This window comes from Meleagris gallopavo, chromosome 26, assembly GCF_905368555.1.
Source record: "Meleagris gallopavo chromosome 26, MGAL_WU_HG_1.1, whole genome shotgun sequence".
In the NCBI taxonomy this organism is placed as follows: domain Eukaryota; kingdom Metazoa; phylum Chordata; class Aves; order Galliformes; family Phasianidae; genus Meleagris; species Meleagris gallopavo.
In genome coordinates, this window is record NC_139429.1 from 935,482 (window position 1) to 949,448 (window position 13,967).

Sequence of the window (13,967 nt, forward strand, 5' to 3'; positions counted from 1 at the left end):
TTCTAAGGCTTTCCAGTAGGAACATGCTCAAAATACAATTGCAAAAGCATCCCCGAGTCATTGCATTTCAATGAGAATTCTTAGGAAATCACCTATGTTAAGGAAAAGTCCAAGAAGAGCAAAGGACACAGATGAAAGAATGACAGAAAAGCAACCCCAGAAAGAGAAGCTTACCCAGAACTGTGACACTGCTGTCCTTTTGACTCACTGTATCATCCAAGTCACCTCTCTCATCCAGCAGAAGCAAAGTAATAAATAATATAATTAATAAATTTCCTGTCGTTAGCTCTCCCAGCCTTGAAAAAGAATGAGCAACTCAAAATGAGCTCCGCTGTGCAAGACATACACAATGCACACCTGCAAAGGGGCTTTCACAGGGAGCCAGCACATCTTCAGCCTTCAGTGCTGGATGAATGGGTTTAAACATTCAACATCAAATCCAGCACACAGGAACAAGATGGCATAATAAATTTTAGGCATGGAGACACCTGGATTCTATTCAGGACACGATCGCAGAGAAGTCAGATCTCTTCCCCCTGCCTCAGGTTCCCTACCTGGAAGCCAGAGATAATGACAGCCCTTTGTAAGTGACTTTGAGCTCCATGCTTTAAAATCTTTCTTTGAATATCTGCCATAAGCCAGATCCCTGGCCTCACTTTAAGCAATGAAATTACAAAATAGTTGGGCACCTGGGCCCCATGTGTTCAGAATTTAACTGAATGAATTGAAAAGGCATTAGACTCAAATCTTCTGAAGTGTTTACGTGTTTAAAGCCCATCAACTCAAACAACAATGATATAATTCTAGAGATGTGGGGTATAGCACAGGATTCAGGGAGCCTGTTATTGACCCAGCACATGATATGTGAGTCTCCTAACAAAGTACAAGGCTTGGCTTCACTGGAACAGATCACCAGTTCAAGCAAATAGCCATCAAAATCACTGGAGGTAATGGTAAAGACTTTGGATCATCAAGTGTAAAAGCTTTCAGAGCTTTAGACAGTAATTCCTAATGAGAACTTGTGAAGGATTTGTGGGTTGTTTTTTTTTGTTTTGTTTTTTGGTTTTTTTTTTTGCCTGGTTTTCTAGGAAAGCGAGATTTCTACAATCACAGAGCAGTCTGTCCTCCCTAATAACCGAAAAGCGTATTTCAGCTTCACTCAGGTTTGACTTCAAAGTGCAGGGCTACATTTTTGCAGCTGCAAAATACAGCAGTAGAGTGGAGACGAGAAAGACCTTCTTTTTTTCCCCAGAAAGAAAGGCAGGAAAGTTTCAAAGCCTTCAGAGAAACTCTTTGGGAGTTCAACCCCAGAAATGACACATGTCGGGAAACAGCTTCATTACTGGTATTGCATGGCTCCCTGTTGGCTTTGGTCCTCATGAAGGACCATCTCCTACAGAAGGGAAGGCAGCACTCATGTTCATGTAAGCAGAGACAGCAAGAACTCAAGCAAACCATGAGAGACACCCAACCATACCTCGACTGGCACGTCCCATGCACATGTTGTCCGGCGTTACCACTTCTTGTTTGATCGTGAAGTAGTCTGTCTGCAGGGAGTCCGTCTGGACGGGGTCACGCAGGATGACTGAGGGATAGTCGTTCTCGTACTTGAGGGACAGAAGCTCTTCCGAGCTGATGGGATGGAGGGTCTGGTAGGACTCTGTGATGAAGCTGGGCTCGGAGAATTCGGAGGGAGGCACGCACTGTGCGTGCTCAATGCCATAACCTGTCGGCAGGATGAGAGGCTCAGAAAGCAAAGCAAGCAATCCTCATATGATGCAGAGACACCTCTAGGAGGTGGCCCTTTTATGCCTGGAAGCACAATAGTGATAACAATAATTGGGACTTACTAATGAAGTAGTCTGAAGTATAGCGGGATTCTGGATACGTAGCATTCACTCCGTTTGCCGGGTACGGTTTTGCCTCTTCTGCAAAGAGAAAAGGCAGCAGCTGTCACATGTCCATAGACATATCATGCTTTGCAAAACATGCTGTGATGCAGAGAGCTCTAAACGTCCTGCCTGGGTTAAATTGGGACATTCAAAGGAAACGTGCAGCAAAGTGCTGATATGCCACTGAAACACATGCTTGATACATTCAGGCTCCTTTGGGAACTGTTGCTGCAGACCCACAAATTTAAACAAAACAAACTAACAGTTCTCTCTATCCACGGCTCCAGGTGGTTCTACAATGCTTGTTACATAATTTCCTTGCATCCTTTATTTCATCAGCTTCTTTCTTTAAGAAATTACTTCACGTGGTTACATGTATGATTTTATGACAAAGACCACCATTCAAGGACAGCTGTTTTCCTGGAGAACTCTCCATTTTTAGGCCAGGTAGATGTAAGTAAGTGTGTAATGCAGACCAAAACCAGCCCCTACAACATTAAGTTAATGCTACCTTCCCGTGTACACAGCACCTTTCACCTTACGCCTGATGAAGGCAGAGGATCCCAGCTCAAAGCTTTGCCATCCTCTCCTTTAACCAGCCCTAACACACACTGCACAGACTACATATGGGCAGCACCACAAATGTTGACCTTTCTATAGGCGTGGTTCACTGGGAACAAGCAAGCATCACATCAAAGCAGACTGCCCATTTTCCACTGCTCTTTCTGAGCACTTTGCTGCTCCCAGCCTCAGCACTGACTTTGCTTCCCCACCTAAAAGCCACACAGCTCCTCCTGACCAGTTTTTCCATTAACACCTTACTCATTCCAGTACGGCACGCAGGCAGAGATATCAGCATGGGAGATTTTTTTTCTTTGCAAAGGGTAACAAAAATAAAATGCACTAACAACTCTGGGTTATATTTATTTCTGCTGAGGCTATAAAGAAGCAAACTGAAGATAATGCACATTCGTTTGCAAGGAGCCTAATTTTGGCCCTCTCTCCTGGGGATTGCAGGGTGGAAAATATCTTCCAACAAAAGGAGGTTTTGTGCAAACAGAGAGACCTAATGAGAAATGCTCTTTTTCTCCCCACGGAGTCTGCCAAGGGGCAGGGAGGGTGACCACAGGGAAAGAGAGCAACCTTCAGCTATGCTTACAGTCAAGCGGAGGGCACTGCTGACTGCTGGTAACTGAAGAGGCTATTTTAGGAAGAAATTTGGAAAAATAGGCCTGAAAATACCCAAATCCATGCAGGGAAAAGTCGCCCATCTGCTGCCATTTTTAAACCCTGAGCAGGCTGTGGTCCGTGAGTCACTCCTTCGGAAAGAGCTCACAAAAGGGAGGAGTGTTAGCAGGAGGACAGCGGGGTCACAGTCTGCCCCAGTACGACCCCACTCCAGCAGTCACACCACCACAGGTAACGCCAGGCACGTCAGGGTTAGCCATCACCCTCGGCATCACCAGGTCTGGGTGATGATGGCAGGTGACCGGGTGACGGGTGCCAGAAGTGGGGATTGGTGAGAGGACCCTGTGGGCTCACCCATAGTGTGGCTCTATTGGTGAACCTTTGGGCATGGTGATCCCTTCATGCTTCGCAACTTCAGCTGCAAAGCGGAGAGAAACGTCTCATCTCGCACAGGGAGAGATGTGACTTGACTGGGGCCTGAAGATATGAGACCAGTAAGATGAGTCTCATGACTTCCAGGGAAGAGGAATTAGTCCTTGGAGTGAAGCTGGTTATTTCTTGGAAGCTCTCCTCAGTTACTCTCCAAATACTTACAGATATTGTCCCTCTGGGAGATGTGTTCAGAACCCACCATCCAAACTATGGCTCAGACAACTTAAGCAAGAAGTGATGAAGTCACCAACAAAGCTGAACACAGAACGGGGATTTCTTGGTTCCCAGAGCTATGTCAGTGGTGTTGAGACAAATAAACTGGGTTTTATTTTTTTCCATCCTCTTGGAAGAAAATCTGCAGTAGTTACAAAAGACTTCCAGCTTCTTTGTCAAAGCCGTTATCTATCTCACACCTTTTGCATCCTCCTGACTGCAGCATCCAAACATCCATGTGTCAGTGCTGCAGGGGAACTGGAACCCTACTTGAGCAATACAGCACCAAATTCCTCACCGTACCTCAGGGAACCTGCAAGAAGAGCAGAGCTGGGAGCAGACCCAGCCCAGTGCCTCAGCCAGAAGCTGCAGCACATTGCACCCCTCTTCCAGTTGCAGGAAGGCAGAGCTGTGTTACAAGCCATGGCTTATAGCAAATAGAAATAGGATTGACCACAACGTTTTGCTTTGTTTGGTTAAACTGCATGCTGTTGATATAACCACTCATTAAAAATCATGCAAAACGAGAAGAACTGAACAGATACGAGTCAAACAAAGAGCAGAAAAACAGCCTGTCATACCCTGACCCTGGGAAGAGCCATGTTTACCTTCTGCAAACCACAGGTAGCGGTAAAATTAGTAATCAGCAATTAACATCCATTTGTCAATGGTTTCCTGGAAGGCAGAACTTTGTTCCCCCTCCCCTTCCTGCCACCAGCACAGGCCTATGGACAGGCACGCAGGGTCAGCCCAGCAGCATTGGGGGTGTTCCAGGAGAGCACTTAGTTCTGCACAGAAATGAACTACAGGAGATCTTCTATTAAAGATCTTAAGATTTCACTCTTCAGGAACCATCCGAGTTGGAAAACGCTGCACACCATCAAAATTAACATCCAAAATCAATGTGTGACACCTCCCCAGCACTTGCAAATAAACCAAAATTAATGCCTTCAAATGCTTGTATGCAGGGACAGGCAGATACAATTGCTACCATTCCCTCCTGTGTGGGATACGACCACACTTAACTAAATGCCATTACACTCATTAGACAAGAAACAAAAGCTGCTTCCAATTGCAACTGGGAAGTCAGTGTGGGATTTTGGTGATGTTGTTGTACCTTGCCGCACCGGAGGAAGTAGTAAAATTCACAGTGGGAGCTAAACGAACTGAGGAAGAATGCTTTGGAAAATCCCACCACCATTTCCAGGCAGGCAGAGCGTCCCTGCATGAACAGGGTGTTCCCTTCCTCTTTCAACAAGTGCCAGGATTTGTGTTGCCCACTGCTGGCTGCGATGCCCATTTGAAATCTTACGGGAAAGCTGAGCTTTTAAAGCTGCTTTGATTGGGACTGCAGCCCAAGTAGGACATCATACTCTTTGGAAAAGCCCATAACCAGAGTAACCAGGAGCAGCCAAACTATCCCCCTTGGAGACCCCAGGACTCACCTTTCTGCAAGATCTCCAGGTGTTCCCAAAGGATATCTCCCACAAAGTCAGGCGCTAGCTCCAGGAAGCACTCCTTGCCCAGGGCGCAGAGGGCAGCTCCGTTCATGCAGAACTTCTGGAAATCCACTCCCTTCAGGCTGAACTCATTCACTGCCCACATCACCCAGTCCCGCACGTGCGTCTCTGTCCACTGCTGGGGATCTGCACCAAGGGGTTGCGGAAAAGATCCATCAATGAGCAACTAACAAGGGGTCGTAGAAGAGATCTGTTAATGAGCAACCACAAGCCTTTTCCCCAGGAAAACAGGACACATCTACATCTATCCCAGTGCATAAGCACCTGCACAGCATCATCCTCTGGAGACTGACAGTCTGTTGGCAAAAAGGCAATATGTGGTAGGGGAATACTCTACTCAGAATAAGTTTGAATCAGCCATGTTTGCGGATATATTTCATAGCAGGAGTGAGCTTTGGGACTTATAAAAATCCTGGCAGTTCTCTGACCCCTTCTCCCACACACTCCTTCATCTTGTTGCTTTCCCCCCATTATCAGCCTCTTGTAAAGCGTCCCAGCTGCTTCCCTGTACAGTGGATGTGATTTGCAAACACGAGTCTCGCAGTCTCAACAAAGCTGCAGAGCAGTCTGGCAGTAGAGGTTATCTCACTTTGTTAGCAGGACAGACAGGCGCAATCTGTTGGATGGGTGCAGTCTGCAAGTGGTACTGAAAGGTTCTGCCTGTATGTCTGGATTCTTCCAGCTTTAACTGCCAGGAAACAAGGCAGTACCACAGGATGGGCACCATGAGTTGCTGTGGCATCATGGTGGGGGATTTGTCCTCTGTGCCCAGCACAGCTGCACTGCCATCTCTTACCTTTGGGGATTCCCAGCCGCTGCTGCTCCTTTGCGAAGCCACTGAAGGTGGCTTTCAGTGCCTGAGACATCATTTCCTTGCTGCTGGGGGTTAACAAAGGCACATCTGCACATTCCATATCTGAAAGCACCAGAAGAGAAAAACAATCATAAGGACTGGGAAAGACAACAGAGCGCTTTGCACAGTCTACTGAACTGTCAGAAAACAAGCAAACTGTTCCTTTGCTTCTTTTGAAATTTTTTGCACTCAGAGCCTCCAGCCCTAAACCTAAATGCTGCAGATCCACAAGCAGACCAGTACACAAGCCATGTCTGACAAGCTTGGCTACATGGTGCATGTGGTCTCCTTGTGAGCCAGCTGGAAATTTGATGGCGATATCAAAAACCATCACAGACAACAACTCACCCAGCATCACCATCACCCCGTCTTCTGAAGGCTGTGAGATAGCTGGGTCATGAGTCCTATACAAGGCTGAACAAGAAAGCATGAAGGAAAGCATCTCTGAATGCCTGCCTCAGTGCCAGGCATCCTGGCCCAAAGCAAGAGGAAAAGTCATTTTGAAGAATTGCAAGCAATCCCAGAAAAAGTAGGGCCACAGCAGGATGAGGAAGGATGGAGAACCAGCAGAAAAGCCATTCAAGGATGGGAGGGAAAACAAAGAGCTGGAAAATCCCACATGAGCACAGAGTTACATCATGCAAAGCCCAGGCGCTCCGTGAGTCACCGAACAAAGCACAGCCGCCCCATGGGATGCATGGGGCCAGGCCAAGGGCCTTGGAGCCAGTCCTGATGAGAAGCAAAGGTCTGCCTTCCTTTCTTCCCTTTCACTAATTTATTTGGAAGGAGGTGGTAATTTGTAGCCAAAGAGTTCCATAAACAAAAGCAATCATTTGAAAAAAAAAACTCAATCTGAATAAAGGTTTTGGCTCTTTTTCACATACTTCAAGCATTCCTGAAAACCATCATTTGTGATGAAGGAAAGCCTCAAATATTCACCATCTCCAACAACTGAACTTTGTCAGTCTTGTTGTAAATCCTCTGCCGGAGGCCGGCCTCACTCTGCAGCCTATCAGGAATTTTTCAATGAAAACTCTTCTCAGTGGAAAAATGACAATGAGCGCAAACTTTTGGTGTTTTAATCACAGCTGGATGTGAATGTCAAAAGCCCCAGTGCTCTCTGTGCTGTGCAAAGGCACCTTGGCTCACTATCATTCTGCATTAAGCTCTGATTTAATACTCCACACAGCCTCAAAGTGCTCCTCTCCCAAGGATCACCGAGAGCATCCCGAGTGCAGCTCAGCCGACCAGAGCTGCTCTCCTGCCTTCATCTTTGCACCACCTCTCACCCCCAAGCAGATGTGCAAAGCCATCCATGTGCCCAGCTCCCAGCCCTCACTGCTCCAAACCCCCATTCCCTTTGTCTAGGTAGCCCTGCTCTCAGCCCCAGTGCCCCATTCCTCCTCCAGCCCTGCTGTAGAAATCAAGGCCTGCCTGCCGCTCTGCAACCGTCAGGACCTTCAAAAGCAAATAATAATATTCAAAGGCTATTTGGCAAATTACACTTCATTATTTACTGGATTTGGCTGAGGAGGGCGCAGGAAAACGAGCAGGCACCCTGCATATCTCTGTTCTCCATCTGCTGGCTTTGAGATAATGCTGGGAGAAAGTGGTTTGGTGCCCTTTTCCCTTCATCCTCATGTTACACGTTAATGCTCTGCTGGTTGTGCTCTGTGGTTATGGGGACCACCCATGGATCTGCTCCCTCACGGCCGCTTCAACAGCAGAGCGCTGCTCCTCGGCCATGGGAAGCTGAGTCAGAGGCAAGCTCAGAAATCCTTTCCAACCCCATTTTGCACTGAATCACACGCAAAAACCTGAACACAGATGACCTCCTTAGGCAAGCCACAAGCAGGGCTTCTGCTAGTGCTAAATTTTTCCTGCTGCCATGCAAAGGAGCATCTGCCACTGATGGGTCCATGCATTTGGGTTTGCGCACAGCCAGCGGAGCAGTTTTTCAGTAGCACTGGATAGGGTTTCAGTTCCATAAGGTGAGCACCAAAGCCAAACCAAAACACACATCTCGAGGCTTCTCCTTTAAAACAAGATGCGTTGGGAAAATTTAGAATCGAAACCTTTTTCTCTTATTAAACCATAGCTACTGCTTAAAACTTCTTCAAAACACAAAACAGCCCCGAAGCCCCACACCTGCAAACGTCTGCAAAGCCTAATTTTAGTCAACAGCATCCCGCCTCTATAGAAGAGCTCGCGTGTGCAGCATTAAATGGGTTGGTGAAGCTGTGCGTACGTGTTTGTGGATGAGTCCTGGCTGCGTGATCTGAGGGAGAATGGGGGGGGACAGTTTGTATTTCAATTCTGGCTTTCAGAGATACTAAATGTACTGAAATGTCACTCTCTCTGTTAATTCCTGGCAGCACGATGGGCTTTATCTCCCCTCCGAGGTGGCACTGCTCTGCAGGACCCTTCAGGAGGACACAGCCATGGTTCTGTCCCTGTGCCTGCAGCACACACCCGCCTGCAGCTCTGGGTGGGCAGAGGTCAGAGCAGGGCAGCATTTCGGTAACAAAAGCAGGCCGGGCTTCACTCCCCTGGTTTCAACTTTCACTGTCATCTGAAACCCCTCTCCAAGATTTTAATCAAATCTTACACAAATAAAACGTCCCCTTTGTGTACCTCCTGCTGCCCACAAAAGTACATGAGAAAGCATGCACGCGTGCACACAGGAGGGCTTGGAACGCACCAAACCCAGCACCAAACTCTGCTGCTGTACCCCAGCTTTGTTGGGCAATTTCTTATTCAAACCTAAAAACCAAACTTGGACTTGCACTGCAGGGTGGAATTGCTGGATTGGTTTTACAACACCCATTAAAGCCTCATTGACACGGCTTGCACGTGCAGAGTGCTGCCAAGATGCCACATCTCCTGCTGCTGCCACTGTACTGACAGTGAGCAGCATTTGATTTTCCTCCTGGGAGACCAGGCAGGGTACGATGGTTTGGTTTTTAAATACTAACAGGAGTTGCAGGCGCTCTGGAAAATTATGTCACATCATCTCCAGCATCTGTAGAACAGAGATAAGCAATTTTCCTTACACAGTAGGAAGGCAGAGGGAGGTTGATGCAAGTGGCTGCAGCTCTGCAAAGCAAAGAGAGGTCTGGGGGCTCAGCTTGAGATCCCGAAGGCTTCCCAAAACCAGACTTTGTTTTTCCTCCTTTACATCCCTGGGGACCAGATGGACATAAGGATGGCAATGATCCTGCCATAGGCAACATCACATCCCTATGGCTTTTAAGCTTAAGAGGATTCACACCAAAGCCACCATCCCAGGTAACTAGTGATGGGAGATAGTGCCCTCAAGTTGTGCCAGGGGAGGTTCAGGTTGGATATTAGGAACAATTTTCTCTCTGAAAGAGCGGTGCTGCACTGCATGGCTGCACAGGGACTGGGAGTCACCATCCCTGGTGTCCCAGAGCAATGGGATGTGACAGTGGGCACGGTGGGGTGGGCTGGGGTTGGACTGGGGGACCTCAGAGGTCCTTACCAACCTTGATCACTCTATGATGGCACTGCAGTAAGTAGGTGCTGGACAAACAGACACAGAGACTGTGAGAAATGCAGAGAGGCCAACATCACCAAGTTCATCTCCCAGACAAATTCACAATCTGCTCTCCACAGGCTCCACATGTATAAACTATTTCTATGCATCTGATCTTTTTAAAGCACTACGATTTACAAACTTTAGGGATTTTGACCTTAAAATGCAAGTGACTCTGCTGCATGTCAAAACATTAGCATCTGATTGCATAAGCAAAATAAATGGCAGTCAAGAAAAAAAGCTGGAGGACAGGAGCAAAGTCATTTTTCTCCCTAATTTCCACTTGGAGTCAATGCCCCCTTTAAACTCCCCTCAGCCACTCACTTTGTTTCCCATCAAAAGCCTCAGTGTGTCCTTGTTTGGTCCCCACTGTTTTACACAGTAGCCTGCGTGTAGATGGATGCCCAGCGGGTCAGAGCAGGGCCAGCTGACCCCACAGCCCCCCTGCCCCTGCTCTGCTGGATGCACATCAGGTCAGGAACCCAGCACACCATTCTCAAAGGGAAAAGCCCTCCTGGGACAGGGATTAATCCCATGGTGTGCTGACATCACAAGGATGTGGGACACGCTGACTGCTTGAAGGAGGCATGGGATGCGTTTTGGAAAAGGTGCAAGTTGGCATGGAGTCAAGTCAAGAAAATAATCACTCCGGGATCATGCATCCAACAGCTGCATGAATTTATGCCCAAATATCTCAGAAGAGCTCAGCCCTTGAGCCATAGCTGGCTGAGATGCTCCTATGAGCATCTGTGCATGGCTCTGCTGGAGGACAATTCAGCCAGGTCAGAGAGGAGGCTGTGTCTCCGGGACCACGCTCGCAGTGCCAGCTTCTGCCACCACAGGAACATCCCAGTGCTGCTGCCCCCACAGCCCTATTTGCCTGTGATGGAGCAAGAAGAGTTTCTCAGAGATTTGGCAAGAGGGCCAAGGACTCATTTGGTCTTCTGCTTTCCCCTGTGCCACCAAGCTGCTCCACCCACAGGGAGCCCACCACCACCCCAACACGTGGCACACAGACTCTTCCACCCCAGCCTTCCCCAGGAGCAAAGCAGGGCAGGGCTAGCAATGGGGAGGCTGAAAGACAATTCCCAAAGTCTCCCAGCTGGCAGGGTTCAGCTGAGAAACCTTTCTCAGGAAGAGAGGAGGCTGGAGAGAGGGGGGCCGGGAGCTGAGACCCTTCCCACGCTCCCCGATGGGGCACTGCAGAGGCACCATCTCCCATATCTCCCATTTCAGGTCCCTTTCCCCTAGGGCAGATTTGCCTTTCCCAGGTGCCCCGCACAGCATCGGGGCACGATCGCCTGGGCAAATAACCCCAACTGAGCCCCACTTATTTAGGCAGGATTAGGCAAAAATTTGTCTGCACTTTTGAACTGTTTTCACAAGCGCAGCCTCTCACTCCCACGCAGGAAGCAGGAGCGGAGCCGGCCTGTTCCAATTAGGGCTCCTCAAACCAAAAGGGCAGTGAAACTCAGGGGAGAAAAGGGGAATAGAGGGAAAATTGAGGAGGAAGGACAAGCAGGAGGAGATGCTGGGGACAGAGAGCACTGAGATTTGTACCCCTCCTGCAGCACCTCATCATGTTTCTCTCTCCCAGGCATGGCACGAAAGGGACTGACATTTGCTATTTTAATTTTAAATAAATACATTTTAAAAAAAGAAAAATAAGCTTTTTTTTTTTCCTTCAAGTAGTGAAAAATAAATACTCTGAGATGAAAGCGGGGTTTGAAGAGAAAAACAAGAGAGGAAACCAAAAGCCCGCACTGCTTAGCGCTGCAAAAAGAACAACAAAGCCAGCTTTCTTCCGGCATTCAGCAGCTTTCTTATGGAGATGCAGCGTGTCATGGGGGCGAGTTCTCCCACTAAATAAAGGGCCTGGAAACTTGTCCTCTCAGAACGCAGATAAAAGGGTTTCTCCCGAGTTTGTACTTGGAGCATCACAGGGAGCAGGAATGGGAAAGGTTAAGAGGAGGGTGGGACCGGCTGTCAGGATGCTCTTGCTGTTCAGCCCTGGGCTTTAGGATAAATTGTGTTACACATCATGTAAGAGGTGTGAGCTGCTCTGGGATATGTGCTCAGGGCAGCCGTGCCCACAGCCCTGCAGCAACCTGTGCTCACAGCAAAGCCTCCCAGCACTGCATTTCCAACCTGTGGGCACTGCCCTGCTCTGCTCACAACACACACACACACCAAAAAAAAAAAGAAACAAAATATGTAAGAATATCCCAGCCACCACCCCAGGCCAAACCTGGGACAAAGGTCCCTCTGGTCCACAGAGTCACATCCCCATAGGTAACGTCCTCACACGCCCTAGCACTGAGATGTTTCATCTCATCAAGTCTTACTTTGAATTGGACCAGCTTTGCAGCAAGAAGAGAGGAAAATGGAAAATAAAGCAATCCAAATGTCAGTGCTGGCTTTGGTTCGTATCTCTTGGCCGTGGACCAGGCAGCAGCACTGACAGGTGAGAGGATGCTTCACCGCCACCCAAACAGCAGCACCGCCACGCTGACCTCGCCTGCTGCCCGAGCTTCTTTCCATTCCCTTAGTCACAGTTTCATGCCGTGGGTGTTGGATGTGGACCCTGGGAAAGCGGCATCCCCTGCACTCACAGGGGCTCGCTTCTCCCTGGCGTTTGTGGGGGAGAGAAGGGGGAGAAGCACAAGACAAAGCCCTAGATTGAAGCTCAGCAAAACCACAGAACTTGAATCAACGCTTGTTGCGATGATGAGAAAGTTTTCCCAGCTCAGCAGGCAAGAGAGAACTCATGGCTCTGGAACTGGAAGTCAGGTTTCCCCTGGTGCAGGGCTTCACTGTATCCTCCTTATCTCAGCTGCTGGAGGGAGCACGGATGGAGCAGAGGGAGCTCCGAGGACCTACAGCCACCTCTGGGCTTCGATGTGGCCGCTGTTTAACGACACTCATCAAAACTATGCAAAGCAGCCAGTGAAGGCAGCAGAAAGGTTTTTCCACCGAGATCTCAGTGGTTTAGATGCAGCAACTCTGCTAACCCAGTGAGCCCCCTGCAAACAAGCACCATGAATCAGCTTTGCAACGGTTCCTCTCACTTCACATCTGTGAGCCTCACTGCTGAAAACTTGTGTGAGCCCTTTCCAAAGGTGCAGACCCAAGCACAGGGTCTGGGTTTAGTGCAACCTCTGCAAAGCCCACATATGTGCAGGGTGAGCTCCTGGCTCAGCGTTTCAGAGCTGGCCACAGCAGGAGGTTGGGATAGAATCACAGAATGGTTTGAGTTGGAAGGGACTCCTAAAGGCCATCTGGTCCCAGTCCCCTGTGGTGAACAGGGACACCCACTGCTCCAGCCGGTGCTCAGAGCTCCTACAGCCTGACCCTGGCTGTCTGGAGGGATGGGGCATCCATCACCTCTCCGGACAACCTGTGCCAGTGCTGCACTAAATGAGGCTGCAGCCAACAATACCAGCGTTGCACAACATCCACGTGTCCCCAGCTGGCTGGGAGTCCAAGTCTCTTTTTTGGGTCGTCAAGCCCTTCTCACCCTGCTTCCCCATACAACCATCACATAAGCCGCTGAAGATGGTTTGCCTCCAAAATCTCCTTTGCAGGGCTGGATGCTCCCTACCTCCAATGAAACTGCTCTCTCCTATAGGAAATCCTTCCCCTGTGATAATTCACTCTAATTCCCACTAACTGCTCTGCTAAATAGCTCTAATCCCCATGCACAGGCACACACACACTAATGGGAGAATGGGGAGGGCCCAGCAAAGCCTGTAATGGACACCCAGCCCTGGCTGAAAGGAGGTCAAGTGTAAATAGTGAGGCCAGGTCACGCCTGTGGCAGCCGCCTCGCACCAGTGCTTCAGCTCAGGGAGATGCTACTCCACAAACAAGCAGCAAAAACCCAGCTTCTCACACTCAGAGTCCCAGCAGCAAAGCTCTAATTGCTCAACAGCAACGAGAGGGGGGAGGAAAAAAAGCCACCCTCCCCAAACCCAGTGATACTGACTGAACAAACAACCAGATATTCATTTGCTTCTTGGATGGCTGCCTGAGGTATTCGAATGGCTCACGCCTGGGCCCAGAAGCCTCTTGAAATTCCTCACTCTCTGCTGGTTAGGATGGAAACCCTGTAAGGTTTAATGACCCTTCAGGTTCACACAGCTGCCCTTCCCAAGGCAAACCAAGGCTGGGAGGTCCAGGGAACAGATAGTAGCCCCTGTCTCACACACCCAACACTTCCCTGCTGCTGAACAACTTGTGCTGGTCTCATCCCCATGGCAATGCCACCTGGGACACCTCTGCTGCAGTGACATGACAGAGGGTTCATCCCTGGA

The 13,967-nt window shown here is 49.0% G+C and overlaps 1 protein-coding gene across 5 annotated transcripts in view; it reads right to left on the reverse strand.

Moving 5' to 3' along the window:
* ETS1 (ETS proto-oncogene 1, transcription factor) overlaps nt 1-13,967 on the reverse strand; it is a 69,884-nt gene that overhangs the window by 16,560 nt on the left and 39,357 nt on the right. For all 5 annotated transcript variants that reach the window (XM_010723582.4, XM_010723578.4, XM_085209129.1 and 2 more), the window contains 4 exons: nt 6,042-6,161; nt 5,171-5,371; nt 1,851-1,928; nt 1,478-1,726 (listed from right to left, as the gene is read on the reverse strand). In XM_010723582.4, coding sequence (XP_010721884.2) covers nt 1,478-1,726; nt 1,851-1,928; nt 5,171-5,371; nt 6,042-6,161 — 648 coding nt within the window. The remainder of the gene's footprint in view (nt 1-1,477; nt 1,727-1,850; nt 1,929-5,170; nt 5,372-6,041; nt 6,162-13,967) is intronic.